Here is a 26,656-nt window from a genome sequence, read left to right as displayed (position 1 = left end):
AGACTCTTGGTGCTGCGGCTACTACTCTTAAATATTATAATCGTTAAGCAGCCCACATTCACTGCTGAGTACAGGACCCAAGAGTAGACACCGGGTCTTCCACATGTCCACTTCTTCTTTTTTTTAATGTTAGATTTTTTTTTACTTCCACCTTATCTTCTGATTCTAAAAAAAGCAAATGGCTGGAAGTAGGCTAGTTACAACCAGAAACCAAAACCTATTGCCATCGAGTCAATTCTGACTCATAGCGACCCTGTGGTTACAACGAGGCTTATGAGATCAACCATTGGCAAATCGGAACATGACTGACTGAACCCTTTTACTGAGATCAATTGATACCAGATTACTAGGTGGACTCTGGCCTGACAGCTAAAAAATCTGGCCCTCCACACACCAGCAGCCATGAGACCTTTTGAAATGTAAATCAAAGAAGCCTAGAGTCTTTTCCATCAAATCACCAGAGGCGGTGGTTTAGCTCTTGACTGCTCTTCGAACCCTCTGCAGGGAGGAAGAAGATGTGGGAGTCCTCCGCTTCCTAAAGATTACAGCCTTGGAAACCCTATGAGGCAGTTCTGCTCTGTCCTGTGGGGTTGCTGTGAGTTGGAATCCATGGCCCTGGTTTGGCCTTGGGCTCCTCCAACAGAAAAGAAAAGTCGATTAGCGGCTTTGGGTGAAAAAAACAAGCCAGCAAAGCAGCAGGCAGGATTAATTTCGGGTTAGGAATTTTTAGGTTCTGGTGGCATAATGGTTAAGTGCTATGGCTGCTAACCAAAAGGTCGGCAGTTTAAATCCACCAGGCACTCCTTGGAAACTCTATGGGGCAGTTCTACTCTGTCCTATAGGGGTCACTATGAGTTGGAATTGACTCATCGGCAAAGGGCCTGATTTTTTTTTTTTTAACTTGGATAAGAAAAGCTTCTTGAAATAAAAGTAAAATATCTATTTTTAATTAAAAAAAAATTTATTCCATATACCCAAGAAAATGAACATTAATTCAATAACATCGTTTAAATTTTCTCAATTGCGCTAAAACGTCGTATCTAGCACACCCCAACCCAAAGTTCGGTCAACATTCGTGCACGGCGTTTACTTCTTGCCACCAGGGCTTTTTGTTGTTGTTAATTGTTTCGTTGTGATAGAAATACATACAAGACATTTGACAATTCACCATTTTTCACACTCACAATTCAGTGACAGTAATTACGTTCGTCATGCTGAGTGGCCATCACCACTTCCAGTGCCGTGTTTTTCCACCACCGTTAACAGAAGCTCAGTGCCCCAAAGCAATGGCTCCTCCCTCCCTCCCTCCCTCCCACCCCGCTGACCACTAATCAACTTTGGTTTCTTACACACTTATCTATTCTAGATATTTCATATAATTGGGATCATAGGACACTTGCCCTTTTGTGACTGACTGATTTCACTCAGCATCGTGTTTCCAAGGTTCATATTCTAGCATATCTCAGAACTTCATTTCTCTCTATGGCTGAGTAGTATTCCATCGTGTGGACATACCACATTGTTTATCCATCGTCTAGTGATAGGCATGAAGGTTGTTTCCATCTTTCGGCGTCCCTGAACTCCTATGACATAGTATGTCCTACCATATTCAGTTAAAGTAAGGTGCCCAGATGTCAAGGGCTAAAGCCAAGTCTAGAACAAGCATGTTTGTGCCTCAGACTCAGGACAAAGGTGAAAAAGCCACAAGCCACACCCTGGCTGCTCTAAATCGACTTTCCAAAGCTGGGCTGCGGTGAGTGGCCTGGAAGTCAAACCCCCAGGACATGCTGAAGGGGGCTTTGAACTGTTGTCCCTCCAGGCCTAGCTCAGCTCTCTTCCCTCTAATCCTTTAGGTTGAAAGCAACGGAAGTCTGCAGAAACTGATCCGCATACGAAATCCCTGGGGGGAAGTGGAGTGGACCGGGAAGTGGAATGACAAGTGAGTAGTTTCAGCAAGTTGGGGGGCCATGGAGGAGGTGCTGAGAGAAAGCAGCAGGGGTGTGTTCTGCCTGAGAGGTTCTGGCAGGTGAAGAGAGGGAAGACCAGTGTGATGTGCTGAGGAATAAGGGCCCAGGTTCACAGGCCACGTTAGTGGGATGCATAGGGCAGGTGGCACCTTCTAATAAAGATCTCTTAACCACTGCTCTTGGAGTCCCTGGGTGGCACAAACATTTAATGCACTTGGCTGCTAGCCAAAGGGTCGCTGGTTTGAGCCCACCTAGAGGCACCTTGGAAGAAAGGCCTGGTGATCTATAAATCAGCCATTGAAAACCCTATGGAGCACCGTTCTACTCTGATATACACGGGGTCACCATGAATCAGCGTCGCCTTGGCAGTAACTGATTAACCAGGGCACGACTTCCATCAGTCAGGGGGCCTTTTCACAAGGCCCAGGGCTCCTGGGGTGCTCATTCCTTTCACTCTCTCATGGTTAATCCCTTCTCTAGCTCAGATTCACACTTCTCTGGGGCCTTTATCAAAGCCCTCCCCCAACCCCCCACCCGACCCCCAAGTACTTGTTCTGTTCCAAGGAATGAACTTTTGGGCCAAAGACCAGAGAGAAGTTCTTCTGTTGCTTCCTGGAATTAACTAGAAGGCCTGTTACACCTTCCACTATTTGGGTACTGTCCCATTTGAAAGGAGCCCTGGTGGTACAGGGTTAAGAGTCAGCAGTTCAAACCCACCAGCTGCTCCGTGGGAGAAAGCTGTGACAGTCTGCTTCCGTAAAGATTTACAGCCTTGGGAACCCTATGGGGCAGCTCTACCCCGTCCTATAGGGCTATAGGATCCATATGAGTTGAAATCAACTCAGCAGCACCCAACAACAGCATCTCATTAGAGCTTCTCTCATCATGGCGTACCTCCTGCTCCCCTTCCCCTCCTCCTCCACAGCCCAGCACCTACGGTTCTTCCCTGACCCGCTCCCCGGCAACCTCTGCTAGCGCAGAGACACCCTGCCGGGCTTCAGGGAGCTCTGCTGACCTGCTTCTCACCAGACTTTCAGTTGTCGCTAAAAGAGCTGCCAGGCCCATCTCTCTCTCCCTGAAGGGCTGTGTTCATTTTCTAGACTCTTCCTTGCCGCCACCCTCCAGGATAAATCGTCCTCTCACCTTCCTCCCCTGAGGCCCTTAGCCACGTGTGCTCCCTGCCCCCTTGCTGGGTCTGGGCCCTCAGAGGTGAGAGGGGTGTCCTCGTTCTCAGCTCTGAGGGGCCTCAGGGAGAAGCTGTCACCCCACACCCCTTTCTCATGCTTCCCACATTACTTTGCTTTCCAGCTGCCCAAACTGGAACACTGTAGACCCAGAGGTGAGGGAAAGCCTGACCCAACGGCATGAAGACGGAGAATTCTGGTAAGATTGGTAGAGGCTTCTGGGAAAGATGCGTCTGCCTGTGTTTTTTACTAGAAAATTGCTCAAAAAGCAACGTGAACCCGAGTAAGGTTATCATGTTGAGGGCAGAGGGGCATGGAATCCTGGTGTGTGTGTGTGTGTGCGCGCACGTGCGCGTATGCTTTGAATTCCTTTCAGTGAATCACTGTACGCTGGACCCTGAACAAAAAAATTCTTCTATGTAATTGTCTTCAGTGTGTCCCTCTGAGGAATCGGTTTTCAAAGCTGAGCGGCTTCATTAAGAATGCTAAGAGGAACTTCTGGATGCATGTGCAGATTACAAGAGAAAACAAGGGGCAAGTTGGGGTCTCTCTCCCAACCTGTCCCTGGTGATTCATCCCCGCCTCTTAAGAAACCAGCCCCTGAGTGAACAGTGATGTACCTGCACGTCTGTGTGTCTGTGTGTCTCTGTGACCGTGAGGACCATCTCCATCTGGATGGGACCTGTACTTTGCCAAACGAGTCGCCACGTGTCACCTTGTGTATGCAGATGAGAGCTTTGAGCTTCAAAGAGGTCTAAGTAATTTGTTCAGAGTCACCCAGCTAGGAAGTGGCAGAGCCAGGACTGGAATCTGCGTCTCCTGATTCTGGAGCTGGTGTCCGTTGGCCCCAAGGGACTGCCTCCTGGCTGCCCTGCCTGGCCTTTGGTAGAAGCTCAAGGCTTGCCAATGTATCCTTTTGTGAGCTGGGGACGCCCTTGTCTCTGCTTTTACCAGGATGTCCCTCGGCGACTTCCTGAGGCACTACTCCCGCCTGGAGATCTGCAACCTGACGCCCGACACTCTCACCAGCGATTCCTACAAGAAGTGGAAACTCACCAAGATGGACGGGAACTGGAGGCGGGGCTCCACCGCGGGAGGCTGCAGGAACTACCCGAGTGAGGCCTGTTGCCACACAGGGTCCCCAGAGGCTGAGGCACCCTCACCCTACTCTGAGGCACTGCACCCCAGCCTGGCTCCCAGAGGAGGCAGCTCCTCCTCACTATGGCCCTCTCTGTTTCCTTCTTCCTGAGACTCGGTCTCACCACCACCTCTGTTTTCTCGCTCCATTACCTTCTGCATTCACTTGCCTCCCTACCCAGGCAGAACCCGAGACTTGCTCTTTCTGGAATGTCCTTTCCAGGCGCTAGAGTTCCCTGTGCCTCTGAGGCAGTGTTTCTGCCCATGAGCTACTTCATCCACCCTAAGCCAGGGGACCTAGCCGGCAGGGAACCTCGCCCGCCACACCCACCTGCACATTGTCGACAGAGTCCCTGTTCAGGCGAGGGTGGGGAGTTCTCTCGCTGTCCTTTGCTGATCCCTTGTCTCTTCTGCCTTGGCGGGTTAGCGCCCCCCTACCCTTTCTCCCTCAGAACTGTAGCTGCCAATTACGGAGCACACTTTGGATTGTAGGAGCTACCCTCAGGGCCTTATGTATATTCCATTTCCTCTCCACGGCAAATTTCTGAGGTAGGCACTTTCTTATCATCTCCATCTTTAAAGATGAGGGAACTGAGGCTTGGAGAGGCTAAGTGACTTGCCCAAGGCCTCACGCGTAGTAAGCTGGGGTTTGAACCCAGGCACTCTGACTGTAGAGTCCACTCTTTAAGTACTGTGATGGGCAGGTCATGATCATATACTGATTCTCTGCTACAGAGGAAGAGACTGAGGCTCTAAGTGGCTGACCAGGTCCACAAAGCAAGTAGCCAAACTGGGACCAGCTGACTGGTGCCTCTAGGTCTGGTACCCCTTCACCTCAAGTATGCAGCCACCAAGTGGTGGTTTCAGAGATGCTGAGAAGGCCCTCTACCCCATCTCCCCCAACGAATGTACCTCCTCCTCTGCCCACTAAGTCAGAGGTTGGCAAAATCTTTATAAAGGGCCAGATGGTAAATATTTTCAGCTTTGCAAGCTGTTCAGTCTCTACCACAGCTACTCAGCTCTCCTGTCGTAGCCTGAAAGCAGCCATAGATGATCCGTAAACCAATTTCTGTGGCTGTGTTCCAATAGAACTTTATTTACAAAAGCAGACAACGATCCACAGGCTGTAGTTTGCCAACCCCTGCAACAGATAATTCCTCAATTAGAGTTTTATCCCATTAGGTGAGGGAAGGCCATCAGCATAATTACCCTTAAGCATGAATGAATCTCATCTCCTTCTGTTAACAAGTTTTGGAAGTGGGGAGGGCAGAGACACCATAAGGGTGGGCAAGGGATAGGCCCAAGAAAACAAGGACCCAGAACAAGAGGCAAAACAGACCCAGGATGTTCCTGGCCTCTGGGTTCACTGAGGGGCTAGTGTGAAGGGGAGGAGATGACCCCAGGCCTCCTCAGGCCAGGTCAGCCTGGCTAATATCAGACCTTCCCGCAAGAGCCCCGTGAGGGGAAGGTCCACCAGGGGGAGCCACAGCTGAGGTGAAGGATATCTGCCCTCCACACTCTAACCACACTGCTTTCCAGGGTGACACAAACAGCCCCTAAGACCAGTCAGCCTGAAAGCAAGAGAGAGGCTGAAGGGGGCTGTCTGTGTTAGGTCCCCATGAGTCTCAGACAGCGCAGGCCATCTTTTTCCATTGGCCCATCACGGCCCCTTCCCACCCAGACGGGGCGGCCAACCAGTCCCCACCTTGACTGGGCCCACTGTCTCCCCTCATCTTCATCGTCTTCCAGCAGACTCCAGCCTCGGGGACCGGGGACCCCCTCAGAGCTCCACCTGCCCCACTCAGTGACTAATGGCCACCTCTTCCCACCGAGGGCTGGGCTCCTCTGCCCTGGGTGGCTGACCTGGGCCCCTCCCTGGCTGCAGATACTTTCTGGATGAACCCTCAGTACGTGATCAAGCTGGAGGAGGAGGACGAGGACCAGGAGGACGGGGAGAGTGGCTGCACCTTCCTGGTGGGCCTGATCCAGAAGCACCGGCGGCGGCAGAGGAAAATGGGGGAGGACATGCACACCATCGGCTTTGGCATCTATGAGGTGGGCAGATGGCGCTGTCACCTCCCCGTCTGCCTTTGCTCTTCTCAGCCCGAGTGAAAGGCCAGCCAGAGGCAGAACCAGGAGACAGGGAGTGTGGCTAAGGGAAAGCAAAGCCATGGCCTGCCAGTTTTTAGGAGAACCTCATGCAGGGAGGTCGCTGAAGCCGGTCTGTGTCATCCGGGGGTTCCAAGCCCTTGGCTGGGCCCCTATAGCCAGCTTCCTGGGAGTTGTTGTTAGCTGCTGTTCAGTTGGCCCCCGACTCCTGGCAACCCCACACACACTGGGACAGAATGCTGCCCAGTCCTGGGCCATCTCCATGTTTGGCAGTGGATCAGACCATTGATCCATAGGGTTTTCATTGGCTTATTTTTGGAACTAGATCACCAGGCCTTTCTTCCTAGTCCATCTTAGTCTGGAAGCTTCGCTCATACCTGTTCAGCATCATAGCAACATGCAAGCCTCCACCAACAGACGTTGGGAGTTACATTCTTTAGAATGGCCTCCATGAGCTTTCATACCTCCCCAGCCCTGGCCTTCCGGTTTACCCATCAATCTCCAAAGAACAAGGAGACTTAGGCTGAGTATAGAGTGTCCTGGACCATGGCGGGAACTGTTGCAAGGACAGGAACAGAGCCAGTGGGTCCCTCGTGTCCCAGCCAGCAGAGTCCTTGGCCTGGAAGGTGGCGAGCTCGGGGGACAGTCAGTGGTTATGCTCCTGCCAGGGCTCCACTGACAAGGTCCCTGTGCCCCACACAGACACTCTCTGCCCGCAGGTCCTTCTCTCCTTCTGTACCAGTGAAGAGAAGCAAGCCCCATCCCCGCAGTCAGAGGGGAGCCAAGTTATTGGCCCCTCAGGCTGAGGGCTGGGCAGAGAGAATTAACCTCCGTGCTGGGCCCAGTACCCTCCCCACTCCCCTCTGCAGAACATTGTAGAGCTTCTCACAGCCTTGGGTTAGCAGTGGGGGAAGAGGGGAGCAAGGAAGACCTGGAGCTGCTGAAGTGGGGTGTGTGTTGGTTTGATGGGTGGCTCCTGAGAGCCGAGTGCACTTCTCTTCCCAGCCCCGCGCACAGTGAGGTCACGCTGGCAACCTGTGAACCGCCGCGGTGGGAGTATTTACACCACGGAAATTGGCAGAGACCACAAATCAGGGCTCCTACCCACCCAAGAGCCACTACCCATGTGTGCCTGGGGAGAGGCTCTCCACACACCATCGCTGGCAAGAGTGATAACCTGTTCACCTGCCTGAGGAGGGGGTTGGGCAAGAGTTGGGCAAGCACCATCAGTGCTAAAAATGCACGTAATTCCAAACCGCTCAGTCCCTGATACAGATGCAGAGGACTTCAGACCTGGGACACAATAGCTCCAGGGAAAACACAGACTGAATTGTGAGACACAGGCCCACTCCCGGCACCTGGCTTGGAAACCCAGTCACAGGCTTTCCAAGCTGGGAAGGATCTGTGACATTGGGCCCAACTTTGGAGATAAGAGGGGAAGTGACTTACTGACAGAAGTACAGGTCAGATATGCAGACAGAGGCCTAGAACCGCCTCACCTGATGGCTCCTCCCCACCCCACCCCCAGTGCCTCTGCGTGGCCGCACTGAGTCCTCAGACTGAGTGGCTTCCCCTGGGTGGGGGCGGCGTGGGGGCTCCGCTACAGCTGCTGGCTGACCTTAGACGAGTCACTTCCTTCTCGTGCTTCGGTTTTACGCTCTATAAATTGAGAACGATAGTAAGGAAGGGCTGTCCACAGTATTACCAGGTCATAAGATTTTTTTTTTTAACGTGGAAATGCTTTGAGTCCCTTGAAAAATAATTACTATGTTGATTTGGTTAATAATTGCTAAAGCTACAGAGAAAAGGGGATAGCAAAAGAGACCATTTAAGTGATGGCATTTTTTATGCAGCTTCCCCCGAGTCTGAGTCAGGTGTTGTTCTCCTTTATCTTGGCAGGTTCCGGAGGAGGTACGTCTGACACACCTTAGCCCCTGTCCCTGGGGGCTTGGGTTCACCAGCAGATGAGAGGCTCAGGCTGCCGGAGCTCAGGAAGTATCGGGAAGCCTGGGCAGGGCTGGTGGCTGTGAAGAGGGAGTGCTGCTCCTCTGGGACCCTGGTGAGGTTGCTCAGGTCCGGCTGGTCTGAGTTCAGCAGCCGGCAGAGCCCATACATGGTGTGGGGTTCCAGGTAGACAACCCATGGTCTGAGGACTGTGAGAGTCTCCCCAGAGTCCTGAGTGGCTCTTAAAATGAGCAGAAAGGGAAGCGATGAATCCTGCAGACTGTGAGTTGTAAGACGTTGTGGGAGCCCAGGAAGGAGACCTAGACCCACTTAATTCCCAGCTCTCCCATTTGTAGGCTGTGTGTCCTTGGACAAGTTACATGATCTCTCTGGTCTTTAGTCCCTTTTTCAGTGAAGCTGGGCAACCATCCCACTTCACCAGATTACGGCGGGGTTGGATAAACTATGTAAGAGTTAGTATGTCCACCACGGGGCCCTGGTGGCATGGTAGTTAGGAGCTCGGCTGCAAACCAAAAGGTTGACAGTTTGAATCTACCCCCTGCTCCTTGGAAACCCTATGGGGCAGTTTTACTCTGTCCTGTAGGGTCCCTGTGAGTCGGAATCAGTTCAGTGGCAACAGGTTTGGTTTGCTTGGTTTTGGTGTTAGACTAGCTATGATCCAGACTTTGTCACTGTAGTCCTCTGATCTCAGCGAGTGAAGGTGATACTGGTTTGGATCCTTTCTCACTCTGCTGTCTCTTGTCTGTCTGTCCTTTCACCAGTTAACCGGCCAGACCAGCATCCACCTCAGCAAGAACTTCTTCCTGACACACAGAGCGCGGGAGCGGTCCGACACCTTCATCAACCTCCGGGAGGTGCTCAACCGCTTCAGGCTGCCTCCGGGGGAGTATATCCTGGTGCCCTCCACGTTTGAGCCCCACAAAGACGGGGACTTCTGCATCCGGGTCTTTTCTGAAAAGAAAGCTGACTACCAGTAGGTGGTTTTTCCCTCTCCTCCGCCCACCCCTCCCGGTTCCTTCCTCTGGTCTATCCCCTGTTACTTCTCTGACTTTCCGTTCTTTATCTATCTTCCCTGCTTGCTTCAAAAGGTGAGTGGGGAATTTGGTATTGAAGGATTTTTAGCATTAAACTCAGGGAAGTAAAGAAAAAAAACACTCAAGAATATTCTTTATCGGAAAAGGGTGGTTGGCCCGTTGTAGAGTGAATTGTAGAGTCTGGTCTCACAGTTGTATCTTTGAATTTTCAAGCTGTTACTGTATTTTCATTTTGATGACTTCTATTAGACTAGCTGTGGAGCCCTGGTGGCGCAGTAGTTAAGAGCTCGGCTGCTAACCAAAAGGTTGGCAGTTCAAATCCACCAGCTGCTCCTTGGAAACCCCATAGGGCAGTTCTGCTCCGTCCTGTAGGGTCACTATGAGTCAGAATCAACTCAATGGCAACGGGTTTGGTTCTCTTGGTTTTGGTATTAGACTAGCTATGAACCTGGTCCCACCATTTGTAGAAAGCTGGCCAGTGCTGGTATAATCCCTGCTTTCCCAGGCCACTGACCTCAGAGAACCACCAAGGGTGTAAGTGACAATCTCACCGGTCTCTGCCTCCAGAACCTCTTCCTGTTTTAGTCACTAGGGCTCCAGGTCCCTTCCTTCCTTGTTGGACCCAAGCTGCTTGGGAATCCTTTCTGGCTGGTGTCACAGTTCCCTGTACCATCAGCACAGCTTCTGTGCCATTGCTGATGGCCTCAGTTCACAATGGCTTTTGCCCCTTTGGCTGCTGCCTCAGCCGTGGATATTCAGCTGGGTACTTGACTACAAGAGACAGAATCAACCTTGGGCAAATTCAGCAAAAGAAAATTCATTGAAAGGCTGTTGGGGACTCCAGAACTGAGGGGGGACAAGATGGGGAAGGGCAGAAACCAAGGAAGTGCAGAAGGGTCTGGGCATGGGAAGTAGGGAGTATGGCAGCTGTTGCGTCCCCTGTGGGGGCAGTGGTGGTTCAGTGGTAGGATTCTCACCTTCCACGCAGGAGACCCAGGTTCAATTCTTGGCCAGTGCATCTCAGTTGAAGTGACCATACGTCTCTCAGTGGAGGCTTGCATGTTGCTGTGATGCTGAACAGGCTTCAATGGAGCTTCCAGACTAAGACAGTCTAGGAAGAAAGTCCTGGCAACCAACTTTCAAAAATCAGCCAGTGAAAACTCTATGGATCACAATAGTCCAATCTACAGCTGATCATGGGGATGGCCCAGGACGGGGCAGTCTTCCATTCCATTATGCATGGGGTCGCCATGAGTCAGGGTCCGACTCAACAGCAGCTAACACCATGTCGTCTCTGACCTTGTACCACTTGCTCAGATCCCAAGAACAAGTACAGTGTGTCTGATGGGCCAGGCTCAGGTCAGCCATCCAGCCTGCTGGCTTCTAGAGAGGCAAGAGGGCAATGGGAGGTAGAAGCAAGGAAGTAGCCTTGTTCCAAGACAAAACATGATATAGACATGATTTCCCTTGAGGAAGCGGAGGTGCTGTTAAGGATAGGAAACAATACTGGGCAGCTGCAAACCAATAATGTCACCGTGCCTGGCAGCAGCTTTCCTGCACTGATGGCTGTTTGTAAAGCTTGTCTAGAGGGAGGGGCCTTCCCTCTCGGCTTATAGCAGGATCCTTTGGAGGAAGCCTGGTGCGTTCAGCCCACTGTCCCTGCTGTCCTGTGGCAACTCAGCACTGTCCCTCCCTGCAAACCAGAAGCCACTCTCCCAGGGAAGCCCTGATCCTCTCAGCTCTTCCACTCCTCAGAACGAGCTCCCCCACAAAGGTGTCTTACTTCCTTGTCCTAGGATATTAATTTCAGATTCCAACTGCCAGCACCAAGAGGTCCCTTACTCTTTCTTCTGTGAGGTGCCAGCACTGCAGAGAGGGCTCTTGGTAGCCTCTGTTAAGATCCAGGGCAGTGCATGGGGAGCTACCCACTACCTTTGCTTCCGTTGAAATTCCCCATGGGCGTCCACACAGCCTTCCTTCTTTAGCCTTAGGCAGAACAAGCAGGCATGGTGTGCTTCTCAGTATAAAAGGTTTACTATGGTAAAGAGTGTTTCAGATGGAACCTAAAAGTTGTCTAGGGTACCAGCCCACACTACATGGGAAGATTGTGCCCCAAACTAGCAAGCAAAAACAAAGTCTCCAACTTGCCTGAAATCTCCCTTGGATCTTTTTTTTTTTTTTTTCGGTCTTAATTTCTGCTACTTAGGGGGAAGTGTTACCATAGAAATTTAGGATGGAAAGTAATCCCCTACTGGTGCCCCCTGCTGGATGTTAACTTTGCACTTCCACCCCAGCAAGGCTATCTGTAAGGCTTCCTTTTCTCCCTCTCACTAACATGTCATTTTCTTCTGTTTGCAGAGCCGTCGATGATGAAGTTGAAGCCAACCAGGAAGAGGTACTTGGAGCTCCTTGGAGTCTACCCACTCTGACATGGACAGCCCAGAGATCAGAGGAGCAAAACACAATCCCAAGGGCTTAAAGGGGCCCCTAGGGCTTCATGAGCACAGCTTGAAACTAGGGCTCCAGCCCTTTGCCTGGGGGATCAGAGTCTGCTTCCTGCACTGGCTCTGGCCACTGTGTTGGGGTCTGGGCCAGTCCTTGCCCCTGGAGCAGTTAACCCTGCGCACATGAGGGGATGTTAAGGATGGAACATCAGTGCTACGTGAAGGGCTGGATGAGTGAGCTTCTTGTCATTCCCCTTTCTGGGCCCCAGTTTCTCATCCATGAAAGCAAAGCTAGAGGACATGACCTCACAGATTCCCTAAAGTTCCAAAAGCTGTCATTCAGTGAAGAATCCTGAAGGGCTTTTATGGATATAACTCGGGGACCTCAGACTAGGCCCAACCTTAAAGGATCTAAAGTCAAGGGAGGAAAGCACCCCACAGTGAGGAATTACACCATCTCCTCTGTCCCAAGACCTGAGGGGCTAGATAACATCAACCCTTTAGTTGCTGAAGCTCTGTGTTTGTCATGTGGATTGAGTAAGAGACTCAACAATTTCAGAGGGTCCCATGGGCTGTGCTTTCTAGCCACCATCAGAATTCTTCAGAACATTCCAGTGAGGCTTTATGCTTCTGAGTCCCCATCATAAACAAAACCAAACCTTTTGCCGTTGAGTCAGTTCCAAACTATAGTGACCCTATAGACAGAGTAGAACTGCCCCATAGGGTTTCCAAGGAGTGGTTGGTAGATTCAAACTGCTGACCTTATGGTTAGCAGCCGGATGCTTAGCCACTGCGCCACCAGGACCCTGAGTCCCCATTACAGTAGACCGTAAAACAGTTCTGGTTGCATGTCAGAGAAGATACCCATTGTGAGAAAAGTTAGAGTGTAAGTCCCTCCCTCTCGTGTGTTTTAACTAGAAGAAGATTCTATTACTAATCCATCACACTGTGCTTATCTCAGACCCGATAACCTTAGAGGGTAACCCAAGAGAAGCTACAAAGGGAGAGATGGAAAAGGGAACCATGAAGGGACAGGGGGGCTGCCGTGGAAGGGTCAGCAGGCAGCTTGCTCTCATTCTTCACTCTGAGCCATTGTTCTCATTTCTGTGCTTCACCTTCCAGTTGGACATCAGCGAAGACGACATTGACGATGGATTCAGAAAGCTGTTTGCCCAGCTGGCAGGGGAGGTAGGTGTTCCAGAAAACTCTACCTTATAAACACTGGTTGATGCCAAGGAAAAGACAGTCGTCCTCAAGGAGACTTCAGTTTAAACAAACTCAACAAAAGCAAAGGGGAATGGCGAATGTAACTCAGATTTCAGCTTAGACCCCAGCCCACGTCCTCCCGGGACCTGCGCACGTGGCCGGAACGTCCATTATCATGGTCAGCTCTGGCTCTGCATTCCTCCTTCTGTGGAATTCTTAGTCTTACCTTGTGGCTGTTTATTTTCACTGGTCTGTGCTAGCTGAGGCATGAAATGTGGCCCCTTATCCTTAATTTCCACGAAAGCAAGCCCACCATGTGTAAGCATTTGGTGGGCCAGAAGGACTTCACACCACAAGAGTGCAAACAACTTAAGACAGTATTATGCGACCCTGTTCTTAAAAAAACCCTTCAGCCATTTACACTGCAGCCCCTGCAAAGCCGTTCAGCCCTTTTCCCAACAACTCCAGAAAAAACCGCTTTGTTATACAGAGGAATTTAGAACTTAGCTTTCAACATTGGACTCATCAAAGCCTCCCTTTGTTTAGCCAAAGACTCTGATGAAGCAGGTGCCATCCGCTCCAGGCTCCCACCTGCCTTCCTTCCCCTCCCACAGGTTCTCAGGGGAAAGGGGCATTACAGAGACATTTCCCCCACTAATGTGAATTACGTACGCACACACCCCCAAAAAGGGAAAGATGACTACAAATCAATCTTGGTTTCTAACAGTGGAGTTTGTCGCTCATTTTGACTAATACCATAGGTGAATAGAGGTGCCTGAGCCGTTCTCAGGATCCCTCTCTTAGGGGGCTCTAGACAGGACTGGGCCGGTTCTTGGAGGCAGCTGGTTTTTACCCGTTTTACAGGAAGCCTAAGCTCTGAGTTTTAGAGGATGAAGAAGCCTTGCCGGATGGGAGGAACGGGGTGAGAGAACTAAGTCAAATAAGACCACAAATACAGGTGGAGTGGACAATTTATTCTTTGTGTTCTCTGAAGCAAAGAAACCTTGAATGGACTCCATCTGGAGCACACTGTTCATTAACACGGGTGAACGGGCTGTGGCAGTGCTGCTCGGAGTGTGGTCAGCGTGTTGGCATCATCGGGGGCTTGTTAGACCCACCTCCTGCACCTGGCACAGAGCCTGGATGGGGCAGGTGGCCGTTACACGTCTGCCACCCTGAGCTTCCCCGAGCGCCCACAGGGGTGAGTAACCTCTCTGGTTGCATGTCCACAGGACGCGGAGATTTCTGCCTTTGAGTTGCAGACCATCCTGAGACGAGTTCTAGCAAAGCGTAAGTATCCCCTGGTTGCAGACCCCTCCTCCTGCCCCTGTGGTCAGGCGGGAACACGGGAAGCCTTCCTCTTCCACACGGTGGCTGCAGTGGCTGAACCCATCACTCCTTACGTAATTGTCACACCGTCACCAAAGAATTGGGTGGAGGAGGAAGTTCCTGAATGACGTGATTTAAAAAAAATAAAGATCTAGAGATCAGAGATGAAATCCAGGTTTCTCCAACTAACTAGTTTGTGATCTAAACCAAGTGATATAACTTCCCTCTCTCATTTTCTTATCTGTAAAATAGACACATCACTGCTCATCTCTTAGAGTGGCTGAAAGTCTTACGTGAGGTAACATGTGGAAATTGCCTAGCACAAAGCCTGTGTTCAATAAACTTCTGCGATGATGATGACTAACTGGTGAGAAAAAGCTGAGTCAGCCCAGATAATGGGAGCAGAAACACTCCCAAATCCCCTGGCTGCAGTTAGTGGGGACTCTCCGGAGTAGCAATGACATCTCATCGATTAGACAGAATGGAAAGAGAAATGGATCATTTTATACTTACACATAAACTAAGGGAAGGGCTGGGCTTCCACAGAGAATGAGTAAAACTGGGTAGAGACGTGAGAAATGAGGTGGACCATAAAATTGGTGTGTTGCCATCAGACCGCTCACTCACAAAGGGAGAGAATCACCATCAACATCAGCCCGAGGCTGATTCCTACGAGGTGGAGGTCAGACATACCTCCTCCCTTTTTACCAATTCTGACACCAGCCGTCCCTCCCACGGCACTCTTTACCCTGCAGGGTGATTTCATTGCAGTGGCCACACAGAACTCACAGACCATACTCATAGTTATGGCGCTTATTAGGGAAGTAACAGGCTACAGTTCATGTTCTGGAATGCTCAGGATACAGCCCTTCAATCAAGACAGCCTCTTCTCAGCTGCGCCCACAGGCATACCTACCTCTGGCCCTCCGCCTCTCGGCCCTGCTCCGCAAGTGTTAGAAAGCTCTTTAGCTCCGCCAGTAAGTGCTCAGAAGCACCCCGCTCCACCAGTAAGCCTCAGCCTGAAGGTGCTCAACTCTCTTGCTCAGTGGGTTGGCACACCCACTGTAGCCGCTCTTCACTGTCTTGTGCTTCTCACCGTCTTGCACCTTCTCCAGTGTTACAACTCTGTCTCCTGAGTCTAGGAGGTTCTCAGCCCAGGGACCCCAGGTCCACTCCTGGCTCTTCTTTCTTGATGGTAGTGAGGTCCCTCCTCCGTTCTGGGATTGGCTTTCTTTTTAAGCCTAGCAGGGTGGCAAAAGTGACCAATCCCCTCAGTAGGGCTACATACACCGTATTTGCATGGCCTCACCTCCACATGGGCCTCGTATACCTTATTTGCATTAGCAGCAAGCCATCCAATCCACTTGTGAGTCCCAAGCACTTTATTTGCATAGTCCCACCCATTCATTGTGTGGGAGTCACAAGGACTGGCTAGAAGGGCCATATTAAATAATTCACTGCACTGCGTAGACCCATGATTCTCACAAAACTTTACAACCTGTAACTGTTATGCAAAAAATATCAAAGGATTGATCGTTCAACCCTTTGATCACCACTGGGAGGCAGGGGGAAATACATATGTATATAAATATATGTATGTGTACATTATACACATATGTACAAATATATTTATAAGTATACAGTGTATATATACATATGTATATGTAGTATCTGTGTATGTTGTTGTCAGCTGTGACTCATAGCCACCCCATGTACAACAGAACAAAACGTTGCCCAGTCCTGTACCATATTCACAATTGTTGGTATGCTCAAGTCCACTGTTGTAGCCACTGTGTATTTTAAGTGCCTTCCAGCCTGGGGGCAGGGCTCATCTTCCAGCATTCTATTGGGCCTCACCCTCCCTTCATGATCTGGGGGGAGGATAAGAAGATGGTGTTTACCCTTGAGGCCGCCAGGCACAAGTGAGGTCACAGGGCTCTTCAGATGTGCGGCCTTCACCAGCCTGGGAGACTGAAGCCTCATTGTTTGTCCACAGATAGAGGGGGGATGGAAGGGGGGAGTCAGACCACGCTAGCCTTGCTGGGCAAGACCGTCCGACACACGTGCCTCGAAGCCTAGCTCCTCTCCCCCGGGTGCCTGGTGACTCCAGCCTCTGCCCAAGGGCCCACGCTCAGCTTCTGGCTGTAATTCCGGGAAAACCATGCCCATACCCAAGAAGGTCGCTATGGTGCTCCGAATGGCAGCTGTGAGGCCTGTGTCCCAAGGTCAGCTGCAGGAGCCCCTGGTATGTGGCTGCCCTCAGATGTAACTGTTCACAAGAACATGACCCAAGTGTGGACTCCTCGCGATGTCTGTGGGGAACCAACCTCCCTCCAGGCAGGACTCACCCAGTGTAGCACAGTAGGTCACAGACGGTGTCCTGGCCGTCAGCCGGGACATGGAGATACTCATTCATGCCTGCGGTGCAGCCCGACAGCTCTCAGCAGCCTCCCCCTCACAGGCCACAGCCTAAGTGAACGCACATGCCCTCTGGTGTCCTCCTCGCTGCTGCCTGAGGCCACAGGTGATTCTGCGTCCTGTTAGCACATGAGAGGAGCTCCTGGCTGCTGCCAACTGTTAACAGCCTCAGCTGCTAATTGAAAGGTTGGCAGTTGAGGTCCACCCAGAGGTGCCACGGGAAGAAGGCCTGGTGACTACTTCCAAAAATTCAGCCACTGAAAGCCGTATGGAGCACAGTTCTACCCTGACCCGTGTGGGGTCGCCATGTGTCAGAGTCAACTGGATGGCATCTGGTAGCAGTACATGAAGGCCCAGTCATTTGTCACACTTTCGCTTATTTAAAAAACACTTCTTAAAACTCTTTGTCCATGGCAGGTATACAGAGAAGTCAGACAAATGTAACACTTGCCCCGCACTGTCCCGACATGGTAAGCACTAGCCACATGTGGCTATTTAAAATAATTAAAGTTAACGAAAAGTTAAAGTGGAAACCCTGGTGGCACTGTGGTTAAGTGCTATGGCTGCTAACCAAAAGGTCGGCAGTTCGAATCCACCAGGCGCTCCTTGGAAACTATGGGGCAGTTCTACTCTGTCCTATAGGGTCGCTATGAGAAGTAAAAGCCAGTCACGTTTTAATATAGCCGCATGTGGCTAGCAGTTCCTCTGGGACAGTGCAGATACAGGACATTCCGGTCATCATAGGAAGTTCCCTTGGACTGTACTGCTCTAGAAGGCTTTCCTTTCACGCTTGTTTTGTCTTCTAGGCCAAGACATCAAGTCAGACGGCTTCAGCATTGAGACGTGCAAAATCATGGTTGACATGCTAGACGTATCCTTTCCTGTGCTCCAGAGGACGGAGATGGGCTGTGAAAGTTCACTCTGAAAAGAGTCACACCCATGGCCTTCTCCCCCTTCAGCATGGCCCACTGTGCCCCGCTCCCTGAACCCCGAGCTGAGCCGTGGGACTCTTTGTCAGCACTGGCCTCCCCTGCTAGGGAAACGTGAAGAAAGCCCAGCTGGGGAAAGAGAAACACCGGGTCCACCGCAGCACAGACTATGGCTGCAGAAAGTCCCCAGGAGCACACCCACCATTTCTGCCACAGCAGCTTGGAGTTGCTTCCTGACCGGCAGTGTTCCCCTCCTTCCCTCGGAAAACATCCCCTAAACCATAATATTTCTGATGCGAGTCTGTTTCCTCCTGTCAGGATTTCCTTGCAGACCATGAATGTTCTGCTTGCCCTTTGCTCTGGCTCCTTCTCAGGACACTGAGCAGCCCACCCTGGCCCCTAGTCGTCCTCGCCCCTCTTGTTTCTGATGCCTGACGAGCAGGAATGGTCAGCTGCAGGCTGTGCTCTGGGAAGCTTTATCTACTAGTGGACTCCCTGTGGGCACCACTGTGTAGCTTCCCTCACAGAAGTCCTCCTGGAAATACTCCAGAAGATGGCAGGAGCCCACCCATTAGAAGCCGTCAGAGGCTCTGTGCAGATCGTCTATTTTTTAGCAGGGTCTCGGGCCCCCTCAACATCTCCCCATCAAAGCAGCCACCTGAACCAGCAGAGAGCTGGGACATCTCCCACCCTTTTGATGAGGATAGGTTGAGGTGAAAAGCCAGAAAAGAGGCCTTCTGAGAAGTCTCCATGTGGCTGTGCTGTGATTAGCAGGATTTATCTAGGCGAGAGGACAAACCAGGTGCCCAATGAGCCCAGACTGAAGGAGCTTCCCTTAACTGAAGGCAGTCGGATGGGAGTGGAAAGCTGGGGCTCAAGGAGTTCTACATCCTCTGGATGAAGATTCAGAACTACCAGGTAAGTCCCGGAGGCCAGGTGGGAGGCTGGGATCTGTGTCGGGACAAGCTGCACACCCACCTGAAGAGACAGCAGCAATTCAGGAGGGTGGAGCTCGGGCTGTTACCGTGATGGAGCTCAGACTGAGGAAGGGCGGGCTGTGTGAGCGCAGTCAGTCACCTAGAAAAAACCTAGGGCTCAGCATGTTCAGTGGTCCCTTCTCTGCCTCCATCTGATCATTTACCAGAAATGGGGACATCTAAAAGCCACCACCAAGGACTACCTGGAAAGGCTATGTGGCCCCTTGTAACTTGGATTTTTGACAGCTCAAGTACAAAAATGAACCTAGCATGGGCCCAGGTATATGGCTGGTTGATGGAGAAGCACAGAAGAGCCTGCTTTCCAAGACAATAGAATGAACTGGCCCCAGGGAACCCACAAAACATTCTCAGACATATTTACAACCTAGCTCAGCAAAACCCAGCCCGTTGGCATCAAGTCCATTCTGAGTCATAATGACCTTTTAGGACAGAGTAGAACTGCCCCAGAGGGTTCCCAAGGGTTCTGTAATCTTTACAGAAGCAGACTGCCAGGTCTTTCTCCAGCAGAGTGGCTGGTGGGTTTGAACCGCTGGTCTTTCAGCTGGCAGCCGATCACTTAATCACTGCTGCACCAGGGCTCCTCCACCCAGCTCACAGAGAGACAAAAACCCTGGTGGACTAGTGGTTAAGTGCTCCGACTGTGTTTGAATCCACCAGATGCTCTGGAAACTCTATGGGGCAGTCATACTCGGTCCTGTAGGGTTACAATGAGTCAGAATCGACTCCATGGCAACAGGTTTAGTGTTTATTTTTTTATTTAAGGCAGAACCATGGGTGACTCTTCCAAGGGCAAAGTAGAAAATCCAAAACTGGAAAAACGTTATCCCCATTCAGTTTTACTTTGGGCCATGATTCTTATAACTGTTTTGCGTGTTGCAGAAAATTTACCGGGAAATCGACGTTGACAGGTCTGGTACCATGAATTCCTATGAGATGCGGAAAGCATTAGAAGAAGCAGGTAATACTTCATAACTACTTCCGTTGTTTTATCTGTAGAGTAAGGGGAGACACTGCACACAGGATGAAGTTTGGTAAGCTGTAAAGTAAAGCAGCTGCTGGCTGAATACAAACATCCTGGGTCAAATGCAGCGCAGTCCGGGATGCTCTGCCCTCTACTGCCACCTTCTCGAATCCTAGTTTCTTTCCAAGCAGTCTGACAGGTCAGGTAGGCAAAGCCAGTTCTCAACAGACTACCCCAGACTCCTCCTTTCAGGTGTAGGGTTGGTTGGAAATGGACTGTTTTAGTACAACCCTTAGGGTACGTCCCTAGTGGAAGCAGGTATCAATGAAGGGGCCACAAGCTTGTTCTCCCAACAGAGTGGGAGACTGGTGCACTGTGGGGACTATGGTTATGAAAACATGAAGTTGTTCACTGGATTGGCTGGGACAGGAAGCTGTAGCAGAGACCCCCAAATACAGTGCTAATAAGATACGTTCTCTCATGGAACAGTCCAAGCTCAAGTTGTCCAAGGCCGGGCTGGTGCCTCCATGCCGTCAGGGACCTAGGCTCTTTCTGTGATGTTGCTTCATCACCCCTGAGAGTGTCACCTTCATCCACATGACAGCCGTATCAGGTTGCTGGAAGAAGGGAAGGACAGGCTCCTTGACCTTAAAGGCACACACCACTTCTGCTCACATCCCACTGACCAGACCTTCATCCCGAGGCTGCAGATGGCTTCAAGGGAAGCTGGGAAATGCAGTCTTTAGGCTAGGCAGCCATGGGCCCACTGAAAATTCTCTGACTATGGAAGAAGGGAGAATTGATATCGGGTGCTATGAGCAGTTTTTGCCACATCCACCCAGGAAAAAATCTAGTCTCCAAGACGATGCTAAGCTAAACAAAGCAAACTAAGGAAGCATGGCTAACATGAAACAGCATGGGCCGTGGAAATAAGAAGCAGCAAGAAAGTCCTGGGAAACAGGAACTAGTTTTGACCAAAGCAAGGGCCAGTGGTCGCTAAGGAAGTGAGGCAGTGGAAGGGAGCAGACGGGGAGAGGGCGGACAGGGAAAATAAAATAGCAGAAGGTACGGGCTTTGCAAAATAAAACCAGCCTCACAGTGGCTGAGACAAAAGCAGTTATAATTCTCATTTGAATTGCCAGTCGGTTCCATCACTGGTAAACAGAGCTACGTGGCACCGTCTCATACTTAGCAGTCAGTTTGTCTCTTCATTGTAACTTCAGGCTTCAAGCTGCCCTGTCAACTCCACCAAGTCATCGTGGCTCGGTTTGCAGATGACCAGCTCATCATCGATTTCGACAATTTTGTTCGGTGTTTAGTTCGGCTGGAGACGCTGTTCAGTAAGTAGAGATTTGAGTAAGACCCATTTCCATTCTCTCAATATTAGCGCTGACCACCTTTCACGACAGTGAAACCATCTGGGCCGGAACACGTTGGACCAGGAGTTGAGAATGAAATTCCCTCCTTAATTTGGGGATGGAGGGAAGAGATAATAGCTTGTGACAGTCAGTGAAATCCCCTGCCACACTGGGGATAAATGTGTTTCAGCCGACGCGTGTACGACACCCTCTTCTTCCTTTACAGAGATATTCAAGCAGCTGGATCCCGAGAACACTGGGACAATAGAGCTCGACCTTATCTCTGTAAGTCAGCGGCTGTCCACCCTTTCCCACGACGGCCACTCCCTCCTGAGGAGAGAGGAGAAGGGCTGTAATCTGAGTGAATTGCTGACCAGCTTTTTGAAACTCCACTTTCAAAGTCTTTTGGTCGGCCAGGAACAGGCCTATGAAGGGTTGTAAGATCCCACCGTGCACTTTTACTTACAGTGGTTTCCCAACTACCTGTTGATTCTCAAGTCCCAGAAAACACACCTGCTCCCTAGTCCTGTGAGCCTTGAGTTGAGGTGGGAGCCAGGTTAAAGTAAGAGGGAGGGGGGGACAAACTAATCAGCATGCAGGGGAGAAGGTACTTCTGTAACCACCCTGCTCGGATGAAATTCATCTTGGGTCTTGGAGAGAGCTGTCCTTCTTAGAAGAGATCTGCTTAAAATACCTTCGAGCCAACCACTTTTCTCTATTTCCTCCCCCTTTTAAAAATAAAACTAAGAATGGTAAATAAGCTTGCCATATATACTTACCAGCCTCATGGGTGTGGGACCTCTGAAATTCTCATCCGTCCCAATTAAGTCAGCTTACCAATTTCACAAAAAGCAGACAGAGTACAGTGATATGACTGACGGTTCTCTCGCTTCACAAGGAAGGAACCCCGAGGGTAGACTTTGCCCTTTACCGGGCTCCAGTCTGCATATCCTCCACTCGGGGACCTGAGCCCACAGGGGCACGGGCTACAGAGGGGCCGGCACTGGCTGGGGATGGCAGGGTAATCAGTCCCATCCCCATGTCACAGAGGGAGGAGCAGGATGGCAAAAGCCACAGGTCTTGGGGACTGGCAGCTCTTTTCCCTGAGTTTTGAACTTTGGAGGAAGCTAGCAACTAAAGTGTTTCACTCTGCTGTGATGCAGTGCCTTTGGCCAACTGAAAATATATCTTAACTGGTTACAGTTAACACCAACTTGCTTAAGGCCATATGAACCCTGGGAAATATCCCTACCTTGAGATTGTAATCTCAGCAGAGTTAATACATGCTTGATGGATGTCTGTCGCCCCAGGTCCCACCTCTGTTTACACTGGCCTGCCTACTTAGTCCACTCCCACCCCGCTTGCACCGAGAACATCATGTCCACTGGCTTTCCCTCCTATTCCTGCACCGAGAACATCGTGTCCACTGGCTTTCCCTCCTATTCCTGCACCGAGAACATCATGTCTACTGGCTTTCCCTCCTATTCCTAAGCCGCCTCTGCACGGGCTCCTGGAGGTTCCACACCTGGCCGTCTTTGTCAAGGGGGAGCAGCGTCAAGCAAATCTCCCCTCAGTGTGCGGGGTCTTCAGTCTCGGGCACTTTAAATCATCTAGGAGCTTTGAGAAAATCCTGATGCCCAGGCCCTGTCCCAGACCGATTAAATCAGGACTGGTTTAAAGTTCTCCAGGCCTTCCCAAGGTAGAAACTGCTGGTTTAGGGGCCGTCCACACCCAAATTAACTTTTGATGTAACAGCACTGAGGCAGAGAGCAGGGAAAATGTTCATTTATACGTTGTCTGAAGTTCAGGCTTCATGAACTCAGTAATACGATTTGTGACCGCCTGATTCAAATATCACACGGACTACTGACCTGCAAAATGCTAGACGCTAGAAATTAGGTAGAAAAAACACGACTTAGCACAAGGGATATCTTAGCCCTTGGTCAGTTTATCTGATAACAAGTCAGCCTTGCAGAATAATAGGCAGATCCTTAAATAGCCTTTAGTTTAAAAAATGGTCACTGATTTGAGGGGAGCCCTGGTGGCACAGCAGTTAAGTGCTTGGCTGCTAATCAAAAGGCCGGTGGTTTGAACCCACCAGCTGCCCCGCGGGAGAAAGATGTAGCAGTCTGATTCCGTAAAGATTGACAGCCTAGGAAACCTATGGGGCAATTCTACTCTGTCCTGTAGGACCGCTGCGAGTGAGAATCGAATGGACGGCAGTGGGTTTGGCTTGGTTTAATGTTTGTGCATCAGATTTTAAGGAAGGAAAGAAAGAAAACATTTAAAAGGAATTTAAAGGAGACTGTGTCATAATCAGATAGTTATCTAGTCTACTGAAGTACACGTTCTGATACCAGGCTGCATTCACTTATATCGAGCCCTGGTGGTGCAGCGGTTAAACATTCGGCTGCTAACCAGGAGGTTCGAATCCACCAGCTGCTCCTTGGCAACGCTCTGGGGCAGTTCTCCTCTGTTCTGTAGGATTGCTATGAGTCAGAATCGACTCGATGGCAATGGGTTTGGTCTTTGTTTTTGTTTTGGGGGAAGGAACTGACTTGTTTTTTTTTTCTCCCCCACAGTGGCTGTGCTTTTCAGTACTTTGAAGTTAATTAACCAGTCTGCCTGAAGACTTTTCAAGAAAGAAAACCAAGGGACTGAGCTTCCACAGAGAAATACTTTTTATCTGGACTTTGAAATTATGGGAACATTTACTTAAACTCACTATAATGGCTGAAAATAATGATACTGTCTGTCTGAGACAGCGGGCCTTTCAGATATCAAAGTAAAAGGTTTGCAAACCAAAAAACCCGCTGCCGTAAAACCCGCTGCCGTCGAGTCAATTCTGACTCATAGCGACCCTATAGCATAAATTTGTAATAAATGCAAAAGTGAGCCGCCTAACCCTGGGTAAGCTTTCAATCTGTAAATAGTATACGCTTTTTACTTTTACAGGCTTTCCTGTTGATAGCAATATTAAATCAGGAACAAATGCAGGGAGGTATTTAACAGCTGAGCAAACATTATGCCATCTTAAGGGACACAAGGCCCTTGCTGGGAGTATTTAAAGCAACTTAATGTTAAAAATACAGCTGTGGCTTCTACCAAACAGCAGCCTGGAGACTGCCACTTGAGCAAGGTGGGAAAAAAAATGACATGTCAGGAAATAACCTTGTCAAGGCATCAACAGTCCAGGTGAGAAATCTTACCTCCATCATTCAGGTTAAATAAGAGATGGGTTTTATATGATATTGATTGGTAACAGTAATCGTTCTTCTCAAATGATAAGGCCTTGAGCTTTACCTGGCCTTATGCATTTAGTCTTAATATAAATGTGGAAGGGGCTCCACTCTTGATCAAACGCTGTTTGCCGCCGTAAAACTTTACCACCTCTCATGTCTGTGCAGAGTTGGGGGGACGTCACGTAGGGGTGCTTATGGAAATCGCACAAGCGAGTTTCCTGGCTTTACCTGGGGAAAATGCTAGCAACGTTTTAAAAACACTGCCTTATTGCCTTATCTTCTTCCAAATGTGTCGTTCAACAAATAAAGAGCTCTGTGCAGCCACACCAGGCTGGGTATTCCTTCCTGGAGGGGCCTCAGTGGGAGGGTTTATGAGCCACACAGCGACGGCTGGTTTCCACTTTAACAAGGTGGCATATGTGCCTCTGCAGATTCGCATGTTGAGAGGAAAGAGCACCTTACCTATAACTAAAATGTGGAACTAGAGAATTTTTAAAAATCCAGTTCAGAAGTTCTGATCATTTGATCATAAAGTAAGCTCAGCTCTCATTTCTACTGCTTGTGGTCTCCTAAGGAGGCCCCGGGTGGAGACGTGGTTGCACTTCCAGAAGTCCCCTGCTTTACCTACCACCTAGGTTTCACTTGGTCAACTCCCACAGGTGTGGGGAACAAGAAAGAGGGGTGCTGAGAAAACATGCTGATTAAATCCTGGTGGTCCTTGAGGAACCGTGGAAGATAGGGACAGTGCAAAGTAACTGAAGACAGGTACACGCAATCCTAATACTTCACAAAAAGGTAGAATGGATTTCCCAAACTCAACTCGAATGAGTTTAAGGTCTTTCTGCTGGTGAATGGCTTCTGAGGGCGCAGAGGCGGCAGAAGACCATGAGCATGTACTAATCCTCATCCACTCAGGTGTTTCTCTATTCAGCAGGACAGGTTTAAGGATAGAGTTAATACAGGTAGTCCCCGACTTACGACGTATTCAACTTATGACGAACCACACTTATGACAACCACCGCCTAGTTTTTTTTGTTTTTTTAATACATCATCAGTAATGTGTACTACAGTGTTGCACCATGTAATTTGCTGGTGTTGTCCTCAGATGTTCACTCACATACGTTCAAAGACAAAGATCGGATTTATAAAGATACGGATAATAAAAGGCTTACATCAGAACCGACTTACAACAGAGTCGTCAGGACGGAACCCCGTTGTAAGTGGGGGACTGCCTATAGATGTTTGGACTGATCCAGGATTGAAGGTGGGCAGGGAAAGTGTGGCTGAAGGGGAAGGGGACGAGGGGAATGAGGGTGAGGACTAGCATGGCTAAAATATGGAAACACCAGTTCTAGGCTGAGAGAGGATGCAAGTGAAGTCAGAGGGAGCTGAAGGTGGACTCAGAGGAAAGGGAGGGGTCTTCAGAGACTAGGTACAGAGGGAGGAGGGAGAGCAGTAAGCCCTGTGGCCATAGCACCCTCTACTGCAGTGCCCAGTGCCCTGCCTCCTGCTGTACCTGAGTCTAAAGCTGACCTAGTTTACAGCTTCGTATTTACAAGTCTACTTAAGTCTCAATATAAAAGATTATGGGGGAAAAAAGATATGCTTATAGCAAATTTAGAAAAGACTGAAAAGGGGGCAGAGGATCATCCATAGAACCATCACCCAAAGATGACACTTGATACTTTGGTATGTTTCTTTCCAATATTTTTCTATGCATATTGTTATGTAATCATATGTGTGTGTGTGTGTGTATATACACACACACACCCACTGTCTTAGTCATCTTGTGCCGCTATAACAAATACCACAAGTGGATGGCTTTAACAAAGAAAGTTTATTTTCTCATGGTAAAGTAGGCTAAAAGTCCAAATTCAGGGTGTCAGCTTCAGGGGAAGGCTTTCTTTCTCTGTCCGCCTTCTCATCAGTCTTCCCCCAGACTAGGATCTTCTCCACGCAAGGATCCCGGGTCCAAATGAAGCGCGATCTGCTCCCGGCACTGCTTTCTTGGTGGTATGAGGTCCCCCTGTCTCTCTGCTTGCTTCTTTCTTTTATATCTCAAGAGATTGCCTCAAGACACAATCCAATCTTGTAGATTGAGTCCTGCCTCACTAACACAACTGCCACCCATCTTCCCTCATTAACATCATAGAGGCAGGATTTACAACACATAGGAAAATCACACAATACCAGGAATCATGGACCAGCCAAACTGATACACACATTTTTGGGAGGACATAGTGATGGCACTGGGCTGGGTTTAATGGAATCCATGACACCCACACACATATATTCTGAGTTTCCCCCTCATAACATTTGTTGATGCCTAGTTTACTGGGAATAACATTTAGAATCTGCTCAATGGCAATGAGTTT

At 49.9% G+C, this 26,656-nt stretch overlaps 1 protein-coding gene across 1 annotated transcript in view; it reads left to right on the top strand.

Moving 5' to 3' along the window:
- Positions 1-24,607, top strand: part of CAPN2 (calpain 2) — a 61,152-nt gene extending 36,545 nt beyond the window's left edge. The window contains exons 7-21 of the mRNA XM_064276852.1: positions 1,854-1,939; positions 3,276-3,350; positions 4,106-4,266; positions 6,174-6,343; positions 8,297-8,308; positions 9,124-9,335; positions 11,755-11,791; positions 12,963-13,028; positions 14,279-14,336; positions 17,600-17,664; positions 18,572-18,640; positions 19,600-19,678; positions 20,905-21,021; positions 21,266-21,324; positions 23,622-24,607. Coding sequence (XP_064132922.1) covers positions 1,854-1,939; positions 3,276-3,350; positions 4,106-4,266; positions 6,174-6,343; positions 8,297-8,308; positions 9,124-9,335; positions 11,755-11,791; positions 12,963-13,028; positions 14,279-14,336; positions 17,600-17,664; positions 18,572-18,640; positions 19,600-19,678; positions 20,905-21,021; positions 21,266-21,324; positions 23,622-23,645 — 1,290 coding nt within the window. The 3' untranslated portion in view covers positions 23,646-24,607. The remainder of the gene's footprint in view (positions 1-1,853; positions 1,940-3,275; positions 3,351-4,105; positions 4,267-6,173; positions 6,344-8,296; positions 8,309-9,123; positions 9,336-11,754; positions 11,792-12,962; positions 13,029-14,278; positions 14,337-17,599; positions 17,665-18,571; positions 18,641-19,599; positions 19,679-20,904; positions 21,022-21,265; positions 21,325-23,621) is intronic.
- Positions 24,608-26,656: the final 2,049 nt, after the last annotated feature.

Source organism: Loxodonta africana, chromosome 25 (assembly GCF_030014295.1).
Source record: "Loxodonta africana isolate mLoxAfr1 chromosome 25, mLoxAfr1.hap2, whole genome shotgun sequence".
NCBI lineage: Eukaryota > Metazoa > Chordata > Mammalia > Proboscidea > Elephantidae > Loxodonta > Loxodonta africana.
The sequence above is the reverse complement of the archived record's forward strand: the minus strand, read 5'-3'. Positions and strand labels throughout refer to the sequence as shown.